At 43.8% G+C, this 22,033-nt stretch overlaps 2 protein-coding genes across 36 annotated transcripts in view; both read right to left on the reverse strand.

Annotated features, from left to right (window-relative positions):
* The window catches only part of SYNRG (synergin gamma), an 89,565-nt gene extending 85,823 nt beyond the window's left edge, over nucleotides 1–3,742 (reverse strand). For 26 of the 34 annotated variants that reach the window (XR_016223825.1, XR_016223823.1, XM_008271152.5 and 23 more), the window contains exon 1: nucleotides 3,558–3,713. Coding sequence is in view for 30 of the 34 variants with exons in the window: in XM_008271152.5 (XP_008269374.3) it covers nucleotides 3,558–3,634 (77 nt within the window). In the remaining 4 variants the exon portion in view is untranslated. Of the gene's footprint in view, nucleotides 1–3,557 lie in introns of all 34 variants that reach the window. The other 8 variants (XR_016223824.1, XR_016223822.1, XM_051824677.3 and 5 more) reach the window with 1 other exon arrangement.
* Nucleotides 3,743–5,282: 1,540 nt separating this feature from the next.
* Nucleotides 5,283–22,033, reverse strand: part of DDX52 (DExD-box helicase 52) — a 32,931-nt gene continuing 16,180 nt past the window's right edge. Inside the window, exons 8-15 of one of the 2 annotated variants that reach the window (XR_016223826.1) lie at nucleotides 21,751–21,954; nucleotides 17,909–17,999; nucleotides 13,962–14,084; nucleotides 13,702–13,852; nucleotides 12,744–12,819; nucleotides 10,324–12,593; nucleotides 8,703–8,795; nucleotides 5,283–6,601 (exon numbers count right to left, since the gene is read on the reverse strand). Coding sequence is in view for 1 of the 2 variants with exons in the window: in XM_002719247.6 (XP_002719293.1) it covers nucleotides 6,544–6,601; nucleotides 8,703–8,795; nucleotides 10,324–10,395; nucleotides 12,744–12,819; nucleotides 13,702–13,852; nucleotides 13,962–14,084; nucleotides 17,909–17,999; nucleotides 21,751–21,954 (868 nt within the window). In the remaining variant the exon portion in view is untranslated. The remainder of the gene's footprint in view (nucleotides 6,602–8,702; nucleotides 8,796–10,323; nucleotides 12,594–12,743; nucleotides 12,820–13,701; nucleotides 13,853–13,961; nucleotides 14,085–17,908; nucleotides 18,000–21,750; nucleotides 21,955–22,033) is intronic. The other variant, XM_002719247.6, reaches the window with a different exon arrangement.

Here is a 22,033-nt window from a genome sequence, read left to right on the forward strand (position 1 = left end):
GACTGATCAGACAAGCAGCTAAGGAAGACGGTGATCACCAGCAAAAGCTTCACAAAAAAACTGGGCAGCAAAATGAACAACAATTTGATTTCACGCCGGTTTGAGTCCTGGCTGCTCCACTTCCAACCCAGCTCTCTGCCAATGGCCTGGGTAAGCAGTGGAAGACAGCCCAAGTGCTCGGGCCCCACATGGGAGAGCTGGAAGAAACTCCTGGCTCCTGACTTCGGATTGGCGCAGCTCTGGCTGTTGCAGTCATCTGGTGAGTGAACCAGCGGATGGAAGACTTCTCTCTGCCTCTGACTCTCTGTCACTGCCTTTCAAATAAACTAAATAAATCTTTAAAAAAAATTTGATTTCAAAGGTTTGATTTCAAGCCATTGATTCATGTATGGCAGATGTCACATTATGACAATAGGCCTGGGAGTTCTACTTGTCACAAGCCCATTTCACTTACCTTTCTTCTTGAGTTTACTTCGCTATTGACTCTGCTACTAGCCTTCACCTCTCGGGCCTGAACTCCTAATGATTTCCACCTCCAGACTCTGGTTTCTAATTCATTCAGCACAGGTGATAAGCATTTTCCCAAAGGGCCATGATTAGATTAAATGTTTCCTTTGGAAGATGCGCACTTGCTGTTAAAACCATGTAACAATTCCTCCACACACTGAATATCCTTGGCCTAAATTCAAGGCCCTCTCCAGTTCAGGCCCAGCTTTCTCTTTCAATTTTATCTCACAAAACTCTTACACCCCGATTCAGTGCCGCAGGCAATCTGGCACCACAGGTATGCTGTTCCCTCAGTGCTCAGTAGGCCTTTCCACCTCTAATACAATCTCTTGACCCCTTGCACTTCTTCCAACTGGCCAGCCCAGGTGACATACCACTTCTTTGCTTTCAATTCAGCTGGATCCATAACTATTTACTGAGTGTTTTGTATGCGCAAGAACATGTTGGAACTTATAAAAGAGCTGCGGAGCAAAAATAACAAATGAGCTTACAAAGTTATGACCCCAGAGGGATGTGATCTGTTTATTCTCTTTGTACTAAAGTTAATTTGTACATTCTCTTGGGTGGCTTTTGAACTCATGACAGCATCCAAAACAATGCCTTCCCCAGGCAGATGCACAGTGACTATCAGCTGAATGCCTACTGACTGCTCAGGGTCCTCCTACTCCTTTTTTCTGCCTTACTAGATTTTCCAAAGTCAACCACTCATCTCTGAGGAAAAGTCTGTCCTTTATGCATCTCTACTGTTTATTCTAAAGTAGCTCATTCAGCATCCCAATCAAAGATATGCAAATATGAGAGTTGGAAGATGACATGGCTTTTTGCTCAGCCTCTTAGACTAGAGAGAAATATGTAACACAGTTATAGCTCATCAATATTCTCCAGCAAGAGCTTACAGAGGCGTTTTCTTTTGCCTAGAATATACGTAGGCTACCACCATGTTAGTTCCTTACATAGTAACTGCAGCTTTTATCATTGCATCCTAAAAACCATAATGACCTTTCTTTATCGAGCATACAGCTTCTCAGCCCTCAAATTTCCCAGTATATGTAATATATTTACCATGTATTTTTCAAAGGAAGGATCATTTTAACCAATTTTCTTTCCCACGTATTCTCTAATGTCTTAGAATGCCAATGTTACATTTGAAGAGAAGGGAAAATCTTAAACCGATCATCTTAGCTTCTATCAAAATTCCAAGCCACACTTATGGAAAATCTATGCCCATGAGGCCAGCACTATAGCGTAGTGGGCTAAGCCTCCGCCTGCAGTGCCAGCATCCCAAATGGGCACCAGTTTCTATCCTGGCTGCTCCTCTTTCAATCCAGCTCCCTTCTTATGGCCTGGGAAAGCAGTGGAAGATGTCCAAGTGCTCGGGCCCCTGCACCCGCATGAGAGATCTGGAAGAAGCTCCTGATGCCTGGCTTTGGATTGGTTCAGCTCCAGCCACTGCGGCCACTTAGGAGTGAACCAGCGGATGGAAGACTTTTCTGTCTCTCCCTCCATCTGTAACTCTCTCTCAAATAAAGAAAGAAAATCTTAAAAAAAAAAAAAAAAGAAAAGAAAGAAAGAAAAAGAAAAAAAAAAGAAAATCTATGCCCATGAAGCAATGATATGAAAACGAAGCTAAAAAGAAATTATCCACTCAACTCAACTCTGCAACTGAGGTCCTCCTGCCCAAGAAAAAAAATATTTTAAGTAAATAAAAATGTGGGCCTACAATGCCAAATTCTTTTTAAGTCTGAATGTTCTCAGAACTTGATGGCATTATCAAAAATTTACTTGATCAGATTAGTGCCTCTCAGGAACTTCTTACAAACTGCCATCATAAACGGAACAGAGATTACATACTTTTCTTCTCCAGCCAGACACTGATTCCAAGTACTCATGAAAAACTAACAAACAGTGAAAAGAACAAAACAGAAAGTAAAAAGTTTCACATCTAAAGTCACAGGTGTAGAGGAAATGCAGAGCGGGGCTGCACACAGGTGTTTTTTTCCTAGCATACAGGAGCACCATGAGGGGTGATAATCTTTAAAGACCCCCATACTTCTGCAGTGTTCCTGACTCCAAAACTAACTGCACATCAAAAAGCACTTCCTTTTGCAAAGATAATTTAGGATACTGAAGAAAAAAATAAGATTTAGAAATAAAGCTAATTCTGCCCCCCCAAGTGAGCATGCAGTCAGTGTCACTAGGGCACTGCAGAAGTGGCGTGAGAACTTCCTGGAATATTTCCTAACGTGTTCATCAGCTTCACCTCCCTTACAGTTCTGGCTCTAAGAACCACAGGCAGCTCTCAGCTCAACTATCACAAAGGCCAGGCCTGTTGGAAGGAGTAAGCCCCAGTCTGCAGCTTTGTTCTAACACAGCCGTTTAACAATGGGGCGACTTTGACAAAGGAGACCCGCAAGTCTCAGGAGTGACATGTACAAGAGCTGGCTACCGCTAGGCGATTACTGACTCCAAGGCCTCCGGGTTTTCCTGCTGTCCTGTTTGTCGTGTGTTTAACAACAACCACAACACAACAAAGAGGAGGACAGGCCAGGGCACTGGGTACGCGGGGGAGAAACGGTACACACACGTACAAACAGTTCCACCAGCTCTGTGGCCAGATTTTTCTGAACCTTTCCTCCCATACTCCTCCTGGTCGAGCTCACTAAGCCCCGGGACAGGGAGGCCCGGGGGGCCTCAAATGCAGCGGGACCGGCCGCGAGGAGCCGGGGTTCCCCCTTCGCGCAGCCTCCCGAGGGGACCCTCGCTTCGCCGCTTCCCCGCCCGCACCGAGGCGCGCGCTCCTCGCCGGAGCCCAGGCAGTCGGCGCCCCTCAGCTGAACGCCGGCGTCGCGCGTCCAAGCTCCATCCGCCCCTCAGCGCCAGGGTCCCAGGAGGCCGACCCCTCGCCCCCAGTCCAGTTCCCAAGGAAAAGGGTCGGAGCTGGCGAAAACCGCCATAACTGCCAAGCACCTATTGCTGGAGCGAAGGCCAGCTCTGCTCGGCGGCGGGGTCAGGAGCAGCCCACGGGCTCTGAGCCAGCTCTTCACACCCACCTGCCTCCCCCGGCGGCTCCTGCGCCAGCTCCCGCGGCCCCGCCGCCGCCAGCTCCCGTGCCTGGCCGCAGCGCCATCTTGCTCCCGGTCCGCCGCCGCCGCCGCCGCCGCCGCCGCCGCCTCCTTAGCAGCTGTCAGCCGCCGACAGCCACTTCCGGGGCAAACGCCAGGCCCCACCTCGCCGCGGACCGGGCGTCGGGGCGGGGCCGCGCGCCCACGTGACTCCTCGGGCCCACGGGCGGGGCGCAGCCGCCCGGCACCTGCGGATGCGGGGCTGGCAGTGCGGGCGCGCGAGCGGCAGGACGCTGCGGCTTCTCCAGTTAGAAACGGTCATCCAGTTTCTTAAACCAGGAGGGGGGTACACAGGCGCTCTCCTGTTACTCACTCCACGTCCTAGGCGGTTCTCTGCGCTTCTTCTGGGCATCCCTTGAGCCGATTTCTCTTAAGAGTACGCAAACCCGAGCCCCGCTGCTCCGATTCCGCCCCGGGCAGCTCGGCCGTCCCTTTGTCTTCCCTGCTGCAGGCAGAGGCAGAACCGGGTTGTTCGGGAAGCAGTTAACGACTAAGACTATGAACCTCTCCGGACATTTTTTTTTTTTTTTTTTTACTGTGACTTATTTTTCTAATCAGCGTAAAATGTTCAGTGTAGACTTTTTCAAGCCCCAAGGAGACTGCTCACTAAATAATGTATTAATTACTAGCTTTTGTTTTTACTCTGGCCCCAGGGCTTTTACTCGGAAAGTCATTGCTAAGAACAATAAATGGTCTGGAACTTCACATGCATTTATTTTTTTAAATCTTGTCTCCTAAGAATTGGAGTTGGCATTTTACAGAAGAGAAAAATCGAGGTTAAAAGAAGTTAATTTGCCCTGGTCACACAGCGGTGAGCAGCAGGACCAGGATTCAAACCTAGGTCAGCTTGACTCCAAAATTCTAGCAGTAGGGCCAGCTGCTGTTATTTTGTGTTCTTGTGCTCTAATTGCCTGTTCACCAACTCTCCCCCTTCCTTGGGGAAAGGTGAAATTCTGTACTCATCCATTGACAAACCATATTGGAATAGGCTCCTGTCAATACCATATTTGTGGATGAGAAAATAGTTAAAAGTCAAAAAAGGAAGTATATCAAGGATCATGGAAAATGCGATCTCTGTGCCTAGAATACTTGGTTCTTTAGATAGATGGCTGCAACAGCCAGGGCTGACCCAGGCTGAAGCCAGGAGCCAGGAGCTCCATCCAGGTCCCACACGTGGGTGCAGGGGCCCAACTACTAGGGCAGGCCATCCACAGGGAGCTGGATTCAAGGTGGAGCACCCAAGACAAGAACGGGTGCCCCTATGGGATGCGGGCATCACAAGCTGTGGCTTACCCATTATAGCACAGCGCCAGCCCCATTGGTTCCTCCTCTCTGCCTACTGATTTCTAAATCTGCAGAACTCAGTTCAGGACATCAGCCTTCCACGACAGCCAGTCTGGCTTAGATGCCCTCCTGTGACCCTTCAGCATCGTGGCCTTACATCTAACAGAGAATTTACCACAGTATTTGTTCCTTCACTTTATCTTCACCATTAATTTTAAGGGCAAGAACTCTGTTATCAATCCCTATATTTCTAATAAAATGTATATTTGTTGAAGGAATATTTGTTGTGCATTTACTAGGTGGTAGGCTGAGTGCTAGGTACTTCCAATGTTAAGATACACACAATTTCATAGATGAAAAAACCAAAGCTCTGAGAAATTAAATAACATTTATTTTTTAAGGGTTGCACCAGTAAACCTACTTCCAGAATATACAGTGAATTAAGGATCTATTTATAAGAACAAACAAAAAGTTATTGGCATGTATTTTTTTGCAACCTTTAGCAGCTGTCTCCACTTGAATTCTGAAGATGAACAATTTTTGTCCCATGTAAAATATTCTATTTGTCAACTCAAAGATAAACGGATGAGAATAGAGGAAGGAAATTTAATTCAATGCTACTGAGAAAAGTGTATGTGTTACAGTTCTGTGGCAGGTAGTTCTGATAACAATCATGTTACACTAAGGCTCCACACTAAGCACCTTACTTGTATGAGGCCAATTTTTACTCCACAGTAGAGAAATAGCAACTGAGAAGAATCTGCTGCTAACAGTGAATAGTCTCCATCACCCTATGATCTTAGTTCTTTACCTTTGGCAGAAACCTGCTTACTAAATGGATTAAGGACTATCCAGCCTCAGGAAAGATAAGCCATAGAGAATGAAGCTAGAGGTGGATCAAGTAATAGGAACATTCCTCCTTATCAACATACAACATTTATCAGTTTTCAAGAGCATGCTTCAGTGATGGGAAATGAAATAGAAAGTAAGAGGTGCTCATGATCTTGGAGTTGCAACGTGATCACAGGTAGGAGAAGCTACCTCAGCATGGGGTTGAATAGGCCAAAGAATTGACTTGAAGGACCAGCTACAGGAGAGGGATCTTCTTTGCTGTGGTTCACATCACAAAAGGCCATCAAAAAAATTAAGAAGTCTTAAAGACAGCCGGTTTCTTCTTGGTAGACATCGTGTCCCTGTTCACATCCACCCAAAACAAGTACGTGTGAGAGCAGTGAAAGGGACCACCGATCTCAAGGCTTGCTTTTGCAGTTCTGTTCCAGTTGGCTGACTAGCACACACACACCTTACCTTCCTTCACAACTGAATGCAAAAGTCCTTAAGATTTCACCACATTTGAGTGCTATTTTTAGCATATGCTTTTGTTCTTCTATAAGAAGAATCTTTTTAGATTCAAACCACAGAAATGTCAGTGAGTGTTATTTCCTCTGTACAATTATTTAAAAGTCACTGACAAACTGCAAGTTGACATGATGCACTGACAGTTCAGGAGAAATTATTCACCAGTCCCACAGCTGATTTCACAGCTCTGGTACAGAGCTGAAGTATTCCATGAAAACAACATTCATGAGGGATCATAACATTAAATTTCTGGGAAAGTCTTTTAAAAACTCTAACTTTTGTTTTCAACAGCTACTTTCTTCTTGCAGTTTGGACCAGCGACCTTTTGCCTGTGAAAAGGAAAGTAAGGAAAGTTGAACTAATATTTCTAGATAGATTTCCTTTCCATAATTCCATAATTCTATCAGTTTAATACTGTATAGGGAAAGTATGAGAGGCATTATGAACACAAACATACATTAAACATGATCTCTTCCCTTTACAAAATCAAACATCATGAGACAGAAACATCACAACAAACTCACTATGCAGTGTGACAGATTCTGATCCTCATCTAATAATAGGTGCACACTGATTCAGTGCTTATTAAGTGCTGGACATGATTATAAGTACTCTATATGTATTAATTCAAGTAATCCTCTTAATGGCTTACTAGGGAGATTCCATTATAATCTTCATTTTACAGACAAAGAAAATGAGGAAAAGAGTAGTGGAGTAATTTGTCAATCATTAGACATTGGTCATGAATTTTAGACATGAACTTGACAGTATTTTTTTAAATTTATTTACTTATTTGAGAGGCAGAGTTATAGACAGACAGAGACGTCTTCTATCTGCTGGTTCACTCCCCAAATGGTTGCAACAGCTGTAGCTGAGCTGATCCAAAGCCAGGATCCAGGGTCTCCCACGCAGGTGCAGGGGCCCAAGGACTTGGGCCATCTTCCACTACTTTCCCAGGCCACAGCAGAGAACTGAATCGGAAAAGGAGCATCTGGGACTTGAACCGGCATCCATATGGGATGCTAGCGCTGCAGGCAGAGACTTAACCTACTATGCCCAGCACCGGCCCCAGCAGTATGATTCTAAAGCCTGGTGAATGGTGTATGCCATCCATAAAGTGGTACCATGGGAAAAGGAAAAAAATTTCCAAGAAAATATCAGTGTTTTCATTCCGTATTTTAGGAATACAAAGTTCCCTGGTGTATTTAACTCACTTAATACTCCTTACTTCAAGCCCTACAAACAGCCTGATGTGATGAAGGAAAAATTGCATATGAAACAATAACTGGTTTGAATACCACTGTCCTTTATGACTTTAGGTAAGTCACTTCACCTCTCTAATCCCTGCTCCTTATATATACTTTTTAGAGGCATTATAATGTGCTTCCCATAAGCCCAAAGATTATCCTGAATCCTGCCCCGAACAGGGAATTCATGAAGACTTGATCAATGTGAATCATCATCCTATTGGACTCAGTGGCAGGTCCTGACACAGGCTCTGTGGACGCGATGGGCAGTACAATGCTAAATCAGATTGAACTGGGCCAGCATTGTGGCTCAGTGGGTTAAGCCCACCTGTGATGCTTGCTTCCCTTCTGGGCGCCAGTTTAAGCCCCAGTTGCTCCCTTTCTGATCCAGCACCCTGATAATGAACTGGGAAAGCAACAGAAAATGACCCAAGGACCTGGGCCCTCGCACCCACGCAGGGACCAGGATGGAGTGCCAGGCTCCTGGCTTTGTTTGTGGCCCTTTCAGGAGTGAACCAACATATGGAAGCGCGCGCTCTCTCTCTCCCACTCTGTAACTCTGCGTTTCAATTAAAATAAACCTTTAAGAAATAAATAAGAGTGAACTGAATTAATATTTTCAAAGATAGAAAAGACTAAATTGGGGCTGGCACTGTGGTGTAGTGGGTAAGGCCGTTGCCTGCAGTGCTGGCATCTCATATGGGTGCCAACTCGAGTCTTGGTGGCTCCATTTCCAATGCAGCTCTCAGCTATGGCCTGGGAAAGCAGAGGAAGATGGCCCAAGTCTTTGGGCCCCTGTACCTGCATGGAGACCTGGAAGAAACTCCTGGCTCCTGGCTTTGGATAGGCCCAGCTCCAGCCATTAAAGCTATTTAGGGAGTGAACCAGCGGATAAAAGATGCCCTCCCTACCCTGCTTCTGTCTCTCTGTAACTCTGCCTTTCAAATAAATAAATAAATAAAATCTTAAAAAAAGGAAAAAAAAAAAAAAGACTAGATCACTAATGCATAGTGAAAATTTCTAAGATTAAATCATCCAAATCCCCAAATCATAGGCAATGTCAAGACATCTTGTTTTTTCATATTATATAATGCGTAGACCTGGCAGCTCTACTTGAAATGCTCATCCTAAGGAAGTGAAGTCTGCCACAAATATATGGAAGTTAAACAGCAGCTTGTCTTACCGTTCAGCCTTGGCTTGTTCTAAAAAATACTTTGGAGTTGTACTTATACTTTCTCTTTCCAATGGCTTCTTGATCATCTTCTTCTTTTGTTTGCTGAAAGTTACAGCATAAGAAGGAGAAAAATTAAGGGCAAGTTCTTCCAGAAGAAGTAAAACTAAAATTAATTTTTTATTCTTAATCATAAAATACATTTTTAATCACCTACTAGTTTAAGGTGGGGCTTTATCTACTTTAATAAATTCGATTTCCTAGGAGCTAACCCAGAGGGAGGGATGATCAATTTAATCAGCTTTTTAAAAAGACACTGTGATTAAAATGTCCTGTGTCAGCCTTACAGCCTATATTAATAAGCTACAGAATTTGATTTTGGCCAATTAGTTGCTTTTTACCAGTTTTATGTACTAAAATAATTCTAAGCATATTTTACTCATACTTTTGAAAATCTGAACTTAAAACTTCAAGGATAAAAAAAACTGGCAAATAATATTTACAAATATTTTAAAATGTTGAAAAGGTGGTATTTTTAGAACCATAATGTATAAGAAAGTATAAAGACAATGTATGAAAACATTCTCAAAGACACACATTTATACTCATATTTACAGAAGCATCATTCTCAACAGTTAATATATGGAAACAACCCAAATGCCCATCAACAGATGAACAGCTAATTAAAATGTTGTATATACATACACTGGATTATTATTCAGCCTTAACAAGGAAGGAAATTCTTACGATGAAACATGGATAAACTCTTAAAGATACTATGCTAAAAGTGAATAAAGTCACAGAAGGAGAAACACTGTGTGATCCACTTTCAGAGGAACAGCAGTCAAAACCAGACAGATCTGAAGTAGACTGGCAGGACGGCACCCCGGGTTCTAGTCCCGGTCGGGGCGCCGGATTCTGTCCCGGTTGCCCCTCTTCTAGGCCAGCTCTCTGCTGTGGCCTGGGAAGGCAGTGGAGGATGGCCCAGGTGCTTGGGCCCTGCACCCGCATGGGAGACCAGGAGGAAGCACCTGGCTCCTGGCTATGGATCGGCACAGCACGCCAGCCATAGTAGCCATTTTGTGGGGTGAACCAACAAAAAAAGGAAGACCTTTCTCTCTGTCTCTCTCTCTCTCACTGTCTAACTCTGCCTGTCAAAAAAATAAATAAATAAATAAAATAGAATGGCAGTGGCCAGAGACTGTGGTCAAGAGGAATGCATACAGAGATGCAGTTTTATAAGACAAAATTCTGGAAATGGATGGTGGGGATAACTGTGCAACATTATTAATGTATTTAAAACCACTGAACTGTGCACCTAAAAATGGTTAGGATGGTAAATTTTATGTTACATGTATCTTAACACAATAGCAAGAATAAATTAAAAAAGAAAATAATGGCATGTTAAATGTGGAGCATGAACAGCAAGCAAAAGAACATATTCACTTTAATACTACTAACAAAAGATGAAAAACAAGCAAAACTAACAATGTATTGTTTAGGGATGGATGAATGGACAGACAGATAATTACACTATAAAATAAAAGGCAAGAAAACAAGCAAAACCCCTGAAATAAGAATGTATCCGCAGAGAGCAGAAAGAGAGAAGCTCCAAGTAAATTCAAGATTGTACCTTAGTAGTTTCTGGAAACCTTTTATGTACTCTGGTACAGGACATCCGGCCTGCTGTATAACATTGGCAACGCTGAAAAAGGAACCCATAAACATAAACTGGTTTCTTGTAGAACTGACATTTATGTATGTAAACCTTCAGCACAACATAAGAGAAATTAAAACCACATGAAGCAATCCAGTAAAGTGTTCTGATAATGTGATCAATTAACACAGATGTGATCACAATGCGTTACTGGGAAAATTCCATTAGACTAAAATCAATAAATTGATGAATAACTTTAAATAGCACCTATATTTTTCAAGTCCTAAAAGCTACCCACACCCAATCCTAGAGGAAACACCGGCTGAGGCCACAGTCAAGCTGAAATTTACCAAGTGATCCCGTTTACTATGGGGTGGCATTGTTGCATGCCTGTAATGGCCAGCAACTTCTTTACTTTTCTCAACAACCAACCCCATGTGGTAAATGCTATCATCTCCATTTCACAGATGGAAAACTAAGACACATAGTTAGGCTGCTACTGGTATCATCAGAGTTGCTTAGACTCTGGGTGGATCTAGGCAGTTGGAATATCTCCTCCCCCACTACACACACACACACACACACACACACACACATACACGTCAGCCTGGCTTAAAGTGACAGAGCCAAGAGGTCAGAAGACACAAATCAAAACCTCTACCAGAACTGACAAACAGATACATGCACAAACACCCTTTGGCCATAACTGAATTTTGTTAGAAATGTGAAATGCTATCAATTGTCATTAGCCAAACTTAGAGGCAGCCAAAACGCAGGAAACTCAGCTTCTGTATTAAAGTGTCACAATGAGCTAAATTAAGAACTAAAAATCTAAACACACATCATGTGTTATCCAGGCTTCAGAAGGCTACAATTGAATAGTAATAGAATGTGTTATTAAAATAGTTTTTGCTATATGGTATATGATCCTGGACTAAATATAAAACTCCAAAGGCTGGCGCTGTGGCATAGCAGACTAAGCCTCTGCTGGCAGCACTGGCATCCCATATGGGCGCCAGTTCTAGTCTCAGCTGCTCCTCTTCTGATCCTGCTCTCTGCTTATATCCTGGAAAAGCAGTGGAAGATGGTCCAAGTGCTTGGGCCCCTGCACGTCCGTGGGAGACCCAGAGGAAGCTCCTGGCTCCTGGATTCAGATCAGCTCAGCTCTGGCCCTTGTGGCCATTTGCAAGTGAATAAGCAGACAAAAGACCTTTCTGTTTGTCTCTCCCGCTGATTATAACTCTACCTCTCAAATAAATAAATAAATAATCTTTAAAAAAATAAATACATTAAAAAATAAACTTCATTCACCCCTAAGAGTAATGACAAGGCTAGACCATAATAAGAGGTAGCAATGATGCAACATCAAGTTCAAGGCAGCCTACCCCAGACTAGTAAGTTGAGCTAATTATCCCTATTCATTACTCCCAAAGGATTCAAACTTACTTCTATGTTCTGTTTCTCTTTACATTATTCTAAGATATAGTTATGTATTTGCTATGAAAAATGCTATTTTGGGGGTGGCATTTTGTCAGACTAGGTAAAGCTTGCTGCCTGCAACACCACATCCCATATGAGTGCCTGTGAGTTCTGGCTGCTCCACTTCCTGTCCAGCTCTCTGCTATGGCCTGGGAAAGCAGTGAAAGATGGCCGAAACACATGGGCTCCTGTACCCATGTGGGAGACCTGGAAGAAGCTCCTGGATCCTGGCTTTGGACCAGCCCAGCTCCAGCCACTGTGGCCATTTGGGGAGTAAACCAGCAGATAGAAGCTCTCTCCCTATCTCCCTCTTTCTCCTTCTAACTCTGCTTTTCAAATAAACAGATCTTTTTAAAAATGTGATTTTATATATTTTCATATATTTTTATGTAATAGCTCAGTGAAAAGTTTCTTATAGAATCCAGTTATGAAACCTTTTGTTGAAAAGAATTTAGTTGGCCGGCGCCGCGGCTCACTAGGCTAATCCTCCGCCTAGTGGCGCCGGCACACCGGGTTCTAGTCCCGGTCGGGGTGCCGGATTCTGTCCCGGTTGCCCCTCTTCCAGGCCAGCTCTCTGCTGTGGCCCGGGAGTGCAGTGGAGGATGGCCCAAGTACTTGGGCCCTGCACCCCATGGGAGACCAGGAGAAGCACCTGGCTCCTGCCATCGGATCAGCGCGGTGCGCCGGCCGCGGCGGCCATTGGAGGGTGAAACAACGGCAAAAAAGGAAGACCTTTCTCTCTGTCTCTCCCTCACTGTCCACTCTGCCTGTAAAAAAAAAAAAAAAAAGAAAAGAAAAGAATTTAGTTGATATCATTACAGAATTTCAGATATAACCATCTTGTAATTATGTTAAATAAATATAATGATAATGAAGCCATTTTTCCAACTTAATACTGTTATTTTTTCTAAATTTACCTTCTTAATAACGGTTTATCGTCTTCAGTGAAAAATGTAACAGCTTTCCCCTTATGCCCTGCTCTTCCAGTTCGACCTAAGAGAAATCAGACCATTTCAGAAAAAACTTTTTTGGAAAAGGGACTCTCAAGAATCACATATGGGGGCCGGTGCTGTGGTGCAGTGGGTTAAAGCCTCGGCCTGAAGTGCTGGCATCCCATATGGGTACCCGTTCTAGTCCTGGCCTCTCCTCTTCCCAGCCAGCTCTCTGCTATGGCCTGGGAAAGCAGTGGAAGATGGCCCAAGTCCTTGGGCCTCTGCACCCGTGTAGGAGACCCGGAAGAAGCACCTGGCTCCTGACTTCAGATCAGTGCAGCTCTGGCCATTGTGGCCATCTGGTGAGTGAACCAGAGGATGGAAGACCTCTCTCTGACTCCACCTCTCTCTGTAACTCTGTCTTTCAAATAAATAAACTAAATCTTAAAAAAAAAAAAAAAAAAAAAAAAAAAAGATTCACATGTATCACTGGATAGGCTCCAGGCATCAGCCTGATCTGGCTCAGCCCTGGCTGTAGCAATCATCTGGGGATTAAACAATGGATGAAAGCTCTCTGATTCTGTCTCTCTGCCTTTCAAATAAATAAAAAAATGAATTTAAATTTTCTTAAGGCAATCATGGAAAAGAGAATTAAAAGTTCAGTTTATTTTGATTACAAAAATTTTTGAAATCTATGTGAACACATAAATTACTTTTTAGGATTTTGTGATACGTTGTCAACTTTTTAAAATTACAAATTATAATTTGTAAATGTGCGATGTCTCATACAATTTACACTGTAATTTCTCATTTCCAATAAATATCTGCTTTTAGGTCACTGGATTTTCATACCATTAAAAAATGAGACAGTCTGAAGAGAATAGTAGTGGTGCCAAGAGAGATGAGTAGGTGACAGAGGGTAAGAAAAACAAAGGTAACTCACCTATCCTGTGGATATATTCCACAGAGCTGGTCGGAAAGTCATAATTGATCACCAAGTTCACGCCTTTAAAATCAATTCCTCTGGCTAGCAAGGCTGTACAAATAAGAACCCAGATTTTTCCTGCTCTGAAGCTGTGGACTGTATTATCTCTCTGTGTAACAGAATATATATTAAATGTTTTTGTGCTATTCTGGGAACGGAAAATGGTACTTCATAAATTTAATGTCAGTATTTTAAAACTAAGTAGTTTATGACTTTACCTGTTGCTGGGTTCTCTCTGCATGGATAACATCCACATTAATACCTTCATATATGAGTTCATGAAAAAGTTCTTTAGCCCTTTCAATGGACTGAACAAAAACAAGTACAGGTGGATTGAAACCCTAAAAGAAAAGACAGCAAAAATCAACACACATACCCTATAATCAGGAATACAAAATGCTCAGTATTTCATAACAAGATTTGAGTTCACAGGACAACCCAATTCAATTTCTTTCTTTTATTGAAAGAGTTACAGAGAAGCAGAGGCAGAGACGTCTTCCATCCACCGGTTCACTCCCCAGTTGGCCAAAATGGCCATAGTTAGGCTGATTCGAAGCCAGGAGCTTCTTCCTTGTCTCCCATGTGGGTGCAGGGGCCCAAGGACTTGGGCCATCTTCTACTGCTTTCCTGGGCCATAGCAGAGAGCTGGATCAGAAAGGGAGCAGCTGGGACTTGAACCGGCACCCACATGGGATGCCAGCACTGCAGGCAGTGGCTTTATCTGCTACGCCACAGCGCCGGTCCCCCCAATTCAATTTAGTATACTTTTATTTCCAAATTTCTTATACCAGTGGCATATATCTTTCCCTATCTCCCTCACCATTCATTCTTTTCTTTTAAAAAAGATTTATTTGGGGCCGGCGCCGTGGCTCAATAGGCTAATCCTCCACCTTGCGGCGCCGGCACACCGGGTTCTAGTCCCGGTTGGGGCGCCGGATTCTGTCCCGGTTGCCCCTCTTCCAGGCCAGCTCTCTGCTATGGCCAGGGAGTGCAGTGGAGGATGGCCCAGGTGCTTGGGCCCTGCACCCCATGGGAGACCAGGAAAAGCACCTGGATCCTGGCTCCTGCCATCGGATCAGCGCGGTGCGCCGGCTGCAGCGGCGGCCATTGGAGGGTGAACCAACGGCAAAAGGAAGACCTTTCTCTCTCTGTCTCTCTCTCTCTCTCACTGTCCACTCTGCCTGTCAAAAAAAAAAAAAAAAAAAAAAAGATTAAAAAAGATTTATTTGAAAGGCGGAGTTACAGAGAGAAAGGAAAAGACAGAGAGAGAGAGACAGATAGATCCACTGCTGGTTCACTCCCCAGATGGCTATAATAGCCAGGGCTGGACCAGGCTGAAGCCAGGAGCCAGGACACAAACTGGCACCCATATGGGATGCCGGTGCTGCAGGCGGGAGCTTAACCCACGGCGCCATGAAGTTGGCCTCTCACCATTCAGTCTCTACAATGGGTTCTTTCCACTCAATTTGAACTGTATTCGCCATCTTGTTAATTCTAATAGTCTCATCAATCCCCTTCACCTCCCTATAAAAAGGAGTGACCACTCTTTGAAACAATCATCTCTTGGCTTCTTATGCCTCAAATATTTTTGATTCTGCTTAACATATAGTGACTATCTTTTTTTAAAAAGGCTATAATTTATCTTTATTTGGAAAGCAGAGTGAGTGACAGAGAGAGCTATAGAGATCTGCTGGTTCACTCTCCAAATGCCTCCAACAGCTGCAGCTGGGCCAAGTGGAAGCTAGGAATCTGGAACTCAATCTGGGTCTCCCGTGAAGGTGGCAAGTATGCAACTAGTTCAGACATCATTTGCTGTCCCCAGGATGCACATTAGCAGGGAACCGGGTCAGAAGTGGACCAGATCCCAGATACTCCAATACAGGATATGGGCATCCCAAGCAGCAGCTTAACCTTCCGCATCCCAACACCTGCCCCCATAACTGCCTTTTTAATGGACTGCTCATCCAATTATGGTGCTCCTTGGTCTTCAGTTACCTCACTATAATCTTACTGAGTTAAATTAAATCTCAGTATCAACTCTAGCTCTAAGCAAATTATTTTTACATTCACATCATCACACCCTGTCTCTCTCATATTAGCTTTCTGTATTTTCAACTGTTCACTTTAGGGCTTCTTAGCCTTTTTATATTAACTTACACACTTTTCATGCAATGAAAGCTAAGATGCTTTTTAATAGGCAATTACTCATTCACACAAAATTGTACATATAGCTCTTTGTTCCCAAAGTATATAATTTCTAAGTGAATATCTGCGAAAACCTCAAATTTCCTAGTGCTAAATGATATCCTTATTCATATTAATAAAATGAACACATATAATATTTACTATGTGGTAAGCACTATTTTAAGTACTCTGTATTAACTTATTAATACTAAAACAGTTCTATGAAATACCTATTATTATCCTACTCTTCAGATGAGGAAACTGTGGAGCAGAGATTAAATTGCCCGAAGTTAGAAGAGTAGAGCTAGAATTTTTATCTCTCTTTTTCTTCCTAATATTCATTTATTTATTTATTTGGAAGAGTTGCAGAGAGGAAGAGACAGAAAGAGCTAGATCTTTCATCCAATGGTTAACTCCCCAAATGGCAGCAACTGCTGAGGTTGGGCCAAGTCAAGGCCGGGAGCCAGGAACTCCATCCAGTTCTCTCACATGGCTGGCAGGAACCCAGGCACTTTGGGCCATCCTCTGTTCCATTCCCAGGGGCATCAGCAGGGAGATGGGTCAGAAGCAGAACAGCCAGGACTCAAACCACTGCTGTGACATATGATGCTGGCACAGAGGGCCCTCAGTTAAAATTTCAACCCAGGCTTCCAGACTCTTAACCACTAAAGTATACTGCCCCCAAGGTCACCAGGTACCTGCAAATACTGCATCCTCCAGTGATTCTGAACATTCCTTGAGCTGTCATCTGCTTATTTCTTCCCCACCTCTGCCCAGCCTAGTTCTACAGAATACCACTTCATTTTCTTACTTTCAATTCTCTTCCCTTATGATTCATCCTACATCCTATCATGTGACTACTTTTGCCTCAAAAATGTCTAGTGGTCTCTCTCAACCTGACCCCAACTTCAAGTCCAATTCTCTACTGTAAACTCTTCATTAGTCTCCAGGCACTTGATGTTCACACACACCTCCAGAGATTCTACCCAAGCTGCTCTCGCAGCCTTTATACACTATGCTCCCTGTCCATTTTTTTTTTTTTTTTAAGATTTTATTTATTTATCTGAAAGGTAGAGTTACAGAGATAAAGAGACAGAAAGGTCTTCCACTCGCTGGCTCACTCCCCAAATGGCTGCAATGGCCGGAGCTGGGCCAATCCGAAGCCAGGAGCCAGGAGCTTCCTCTGGGTCTCCCACGTGGGTGCAGGGGCCCAAGGACTTGGGCCATTTTCCACTGCTTTCCCAGGCCATAGCAGAGAGCTGGCTGGGAAGAGGAGCAGCCAGGACTAGAACTGGCACCCATATGGGACACTAGGGCTGCAGGTAGAGGCTTTAGGCCACTATGCTATGGCACCTGCCCCCCTATCCACCTTTTGTCCCACAGACTCTTCAGGGCTCAGATTAGAGCATTTCTTTTGAGACTTTCCTCAATTAGCTCAGCACCCCGGATGGCTCTGTGGAGATATATTATACCATTCAGTCTTCTAAGGTACTTTATCAAAAATCATCTTACACAGTGGATTTATTTTATCCCCTAAATAAGACTCAATTCCAAGGCCAGGGCCTAGGATTTATATTTATTTTATTTTATTGCTCCATGCCCTGAGTTCTTGGTACCTAACTTTTAACTTACTGCTTCTACTCAATACTTGAGGGATAGAAACAGAAAACCTCACTCAGTGCCCTAATTTCTGAGAAACAAGCAGAGGGATGAGGGAAGGAAGGAGGCACACATATGCACAGAGGTGGAAAACCCTCTTTTCAGGGTATTGGGTGAATCTTCTAGCCTACTCAGAAGTGGGAAGGGAAGATGCACCATATTCGAGAGTGAGCCTCTCCTCCCTGGGACAGGAGCAATTAACAGTTTACCACTGGATTATTAAATACAATACATGAAGATGACAATATAGTGCTGAACCTCTAACCGGCAATAACATGAGGCTTGAACTTTACCGAAATTTAAGAATGTAGCCCAAATATACCTTTTTAACAAGTTCTCTCATGGCCAGAAGTTTTCCAGTCTCAGACCCCACAAACAGAAGTTCTTGTTCTACAGTCTCCACAGCAGAATTCCTGAGAAGAAAATAACACCTCACAGTTTGCAAGAGCCAACTTTTGCTTCCCCTCCTAAACTCTGAATAAATGAAAACATTTATAAAAATCAACTTTTCCATTATCAACATACTTAATTACTTACACTTTAATTTGAACACAGAATTATCATAAACGTTTTGTTCCAATTATAAAAGTGCAGGGCGATGGGGCTGGAGCTGTGGCGTAGCGGGTAAAGCCACCCCCTGCAGTGCCGGCAACCAATATGGGCACAAGTTCAAGTCCTGGCTATTCCATTTCTGATCCAGCTCTCTGCTGTGGCCTGGGAAAGCAGTGCAAGATGGCCCAAGTGCCTGGGCCCCTGCACCCATGTAGGAGACCCAGAAGAAGTTCCTGGCTCCTGGCTCCAGATCGGCTCAGCTCCAGCCATTGAGGCCATCTGGGGAGTGAACCAGCAGTTGGAAGACCTTTCTCTCTGTGTCTCTCCCTCTGTCTGTTAACTCTACCTCTCAAATAAAAAATAAACCTTTAAAAAAAAAAATGAAGGGCCAGTGCTGTAGCATAGTAGGCTAAGCCTCCACCTGCAGCACTGACATCCCATAAGGGCGCCAGTTCATGTCCTGGCTGCTCCTCTTCTGATCCAGCCCTCTCTGCTTATGGCCTGGGAAAGCAGTAGTGGCAAGTACTTGGGCCCGTGTATCCACCTAGGAGACCTGGAAGAAGCTCCTGACTCCTGGCTTCAGATGGGCCAAGCTCCAGCCAATGAGGCCATTTGGGTAGTAAACTCACAGAGAAGACCTCTCTCTCTCTCCCTCTGTCTGTAGTCTGCCTCTCAAATAAATGAATAAAAAACTTAAAAAAAATGCTACCAAGAAAATAAAAAAAATACAGAAAATTATAAATAACAAATCATCCACAATTCTACCATTTTAAAATTACTGATGTTTTGTTGTATTCTAGTCATAAATTTTCATGTGCCTAAGTATTTATTTATAAAAATTTTCTAAACATAAAATTATTGGGTAAAATAATGAGAACTTTTCAAAGTTGCGTATTTGCCTAAAATTATGTGCTTATTTTTATTTATTTGAAAGGCAAAGAGAGATAGCAAGAGATCTCCTGTGTACCAGTTCACCGCTCAAATGCCTTTAACAGCCAGGGCTGACCCAGGAGCCCAGAACTCAATCTGGGCTCCCACATGGGTAGCAGAGACCCAGTCACTTGAGCTACTGTCTGCTGTCTCCCAGGATTGCATTAGCAGGAAGCTGAACCAAAAGCAGAGCTGAGACTCAAACCCACACACTCCCATATAGGGTGTAGGCATCCCACAAAGCGTCTTAACCTCTGCACCAAATGCTTGCCGTCAAACTTTCACTTAATAGTTAGTGGCAGGTTATTAATAAACTGACAGTTGGATTGAGGTATATTAAGGCTTTATAAATAGTATTTAAGGGACTGCCATATCTTATACTGTCAAAAATATCTGTACTATTCTGTTGTTATATTTATGGTGCATTTTTTCTGCTTTCTTTGTATACACAGGCCTTTTAATTTAAATAGATGAAGGACAGGAATTTGGTGCAGTGGTTGAGACTCCCCTTAAGACAACCACATCCCCTATGAGAGTTCCTGGGTTTAAGTTTGACTCCATTTTTAATTCGAGCTTCCTGCTAATGCATAGCCTGGGTCACAGTACTAGGTGCCTGCCACCATGGGAGACCTGCACTTAGTTCTGGGCTCCTGACTTTGATCTGGCCTAGCTCTGACTGTTGCAAGCAACTGGAAAGTGAATCAGTGGCTGGAAAATCTGTCTTTCTGCCTTTCAAATAAACAAATACAAAATAATAAAGAAAACTTAGGGCGGGTGTTGGTGTTAAGCAGCTGTTAAAGATGCCTATCTCCTATTATCAGAGTGCTGGATTCAAGGCCCTGGTGTTCCACTACCAATTGAGCTTCCTGTCAGTGTACTGGAAGGCAGCAGTACTTGGGTCTCTGCTACTCATGTGGGAGAGTTCCTGATTCCTGGCTTTGGTGTGACCCAGATCAGGCTGTTGTGGACATCTAGGAAGTGAACCAGCAGATGGAAGATCCCTGTCTTTCTGCCTTTCAAATAATGAAATGAAAATAAATATTTTTATTTACTATTGACCTGTTGTTTAAAAGGTCTCAGGGCAGGCATCGCGGTGCAGCAGATTCAGCTGTAGCTTGCCCACATCCCATACTGGAGTGCCAGTTGAGTTCCAGCTCCTCCACTTCAGATTCAGCTTCCTGCTAATGCACAATGTGATGATGGTTCAAGTGCTTGGGCCCCTGCCACCCTCAAGGCCTCAGCTGGCCCAGCCCTCGCTGTTGCTGGCACTTGGGGAATGAACCAGCAGATGAAGATCTCCCCCTTTCTCTCTTGCTATGCCTTTCAAGTAGATGAAAATAAACATTTAAAACAAAAGGTTTTGTACTAAAAAACAAAAGCAAATTTGAATCTTAAAAGATATAGAAAAGGTATTCTTTTTTTTTTTTTTTTTTTTTTTTTTTTTTTTGACAGGCAGAGTGGACAGTGAGAGAGAGAGACAGAGAGAGAAAGGTCTTCCTTTGCCGTTGGTTCACCCTCCAATGGCCGCCGCTGCAGCCGGCGCACCGCGCTGATCCTGGCAGGAGCCAGGATCCAGGTGCTTTTCCTGGTCTCCCATGGGGTGCAGGGCCCAAGCACCTGGGCCATCCTCCACTGCACTCCCTGGCCATAGCAGAGAGCTGGCCTGGAAGAGGGGCAACCGGGACAGAATCCGGCACCCCAACCGGGACTAGAACCCGGTGTGCCGGCGCCGCAAGGTGGAGGATTAGCCTATTGAGCCACGGCGCCGGCTTAGAAAAGGTATTCTTTACTGTTCCTCTCACCTTCTTTTTCACTTCATATGGTATTAGAATACTTTCTCATATGCCTGCTACTTGGTTACATGCTATCAAGTGGCAACACAAGAATTTCCTTGAATTTTCTTCTACCACTACATAATTTATTTGGCATAAAATGCTGCCCAAAGTATTTTCTTTTCCTTTATTATTTTTGGTTAAAGATTTTTTTTTTTATTTGAAAGTCAAAGTTACACAAAAAGAGAAGGAGAGGCAAAGAGAGAGAGAGAGAGGCAGAGGGAGAGACAGAAAGGTCTTCCATCCTCTGGTTCACTCCCCAATTGGCTGCAGTGGCTGGAGCTGCACTGATCTGAAGCCAGGAGCCAGGAACTTCTTCCAGGTCTCCCATGCAGGTGCAGGGGCCCCAAGGACTTGGGTCATCCTCCACAGCTTTCCCAGGCCATAGCAGAGAACTGGTTAGGAAGTGGAGCAGCCAGGACTTGAACCGGTCCCCATATGGGATGCTGGGACTGCAGGTGGCAGCTTTACCTGCTAAGCCACAGTGCTGGCCCCACCCAAAGTGTTTTTCAAAGAGCATTATAATCAAATGGCTCTGTAACATCAGCTTCTTCCTAGTATTCAAAGAAATTAAATCCTCTGGGTGGCCACAGAGCTCACGTCACACTCTGTGGGCAAGAAAAATCAATTGAAAGCATGCTGATAGGAATGCCAATATGAAAATATGAGAACTTCTGTTTGTATTATTCTAAAACAGAACCTCTTTAGTCAGTCTTGACTTAACAAATGTTTCTATTGATAAACTCTCTTCCTCTTAGCCTCAGGCTGAGTACCCTATCTCCTTGAATCTGAAAAAATCATTTGCATTAAAAAGCAATCAGTGGGATTTTGCAGGACAATAATTACTTACCTCGCTCCAATGGATACAGTGATGACATTGTCCAGGTTGAGTTTGCACCACTGTTCAACATCATATGCAAAAGTTGCACTGAACATAGCTCTTTTGACCTTGTGGGATGTGCAGGCCAGGAAAATGGAAGCCAGCTGGTCTCTAAATCCAGTTTTGCCATCTTCAAACAGTTTGTCTGATTCATCTACTACCAGCCACTCAACACTAAGAAACAACAAAACCACTTATAGATAGCGAATTGGAAAAGCCAAGACTCTTTACTCAACAGTGGGGACTCAGGATG

The sequence above is a fragment of the Oryctolagus cuniculus genome, chromosome 17 (assembly GCF_051225735.1).
Source record: "Oryctolagus cuniculus isolate XC-2025 breed Fujian yellow rabbit chromosome 17, ASM5122573v1, whole genome shotgun sequence".
Taxonomy (NCBI): Eukaryota; Metazoa; Chordata; class Mammalia; order Lagomorpha; family Leporidae; genus Oryctolagus; species Oryctolagus cuniculus.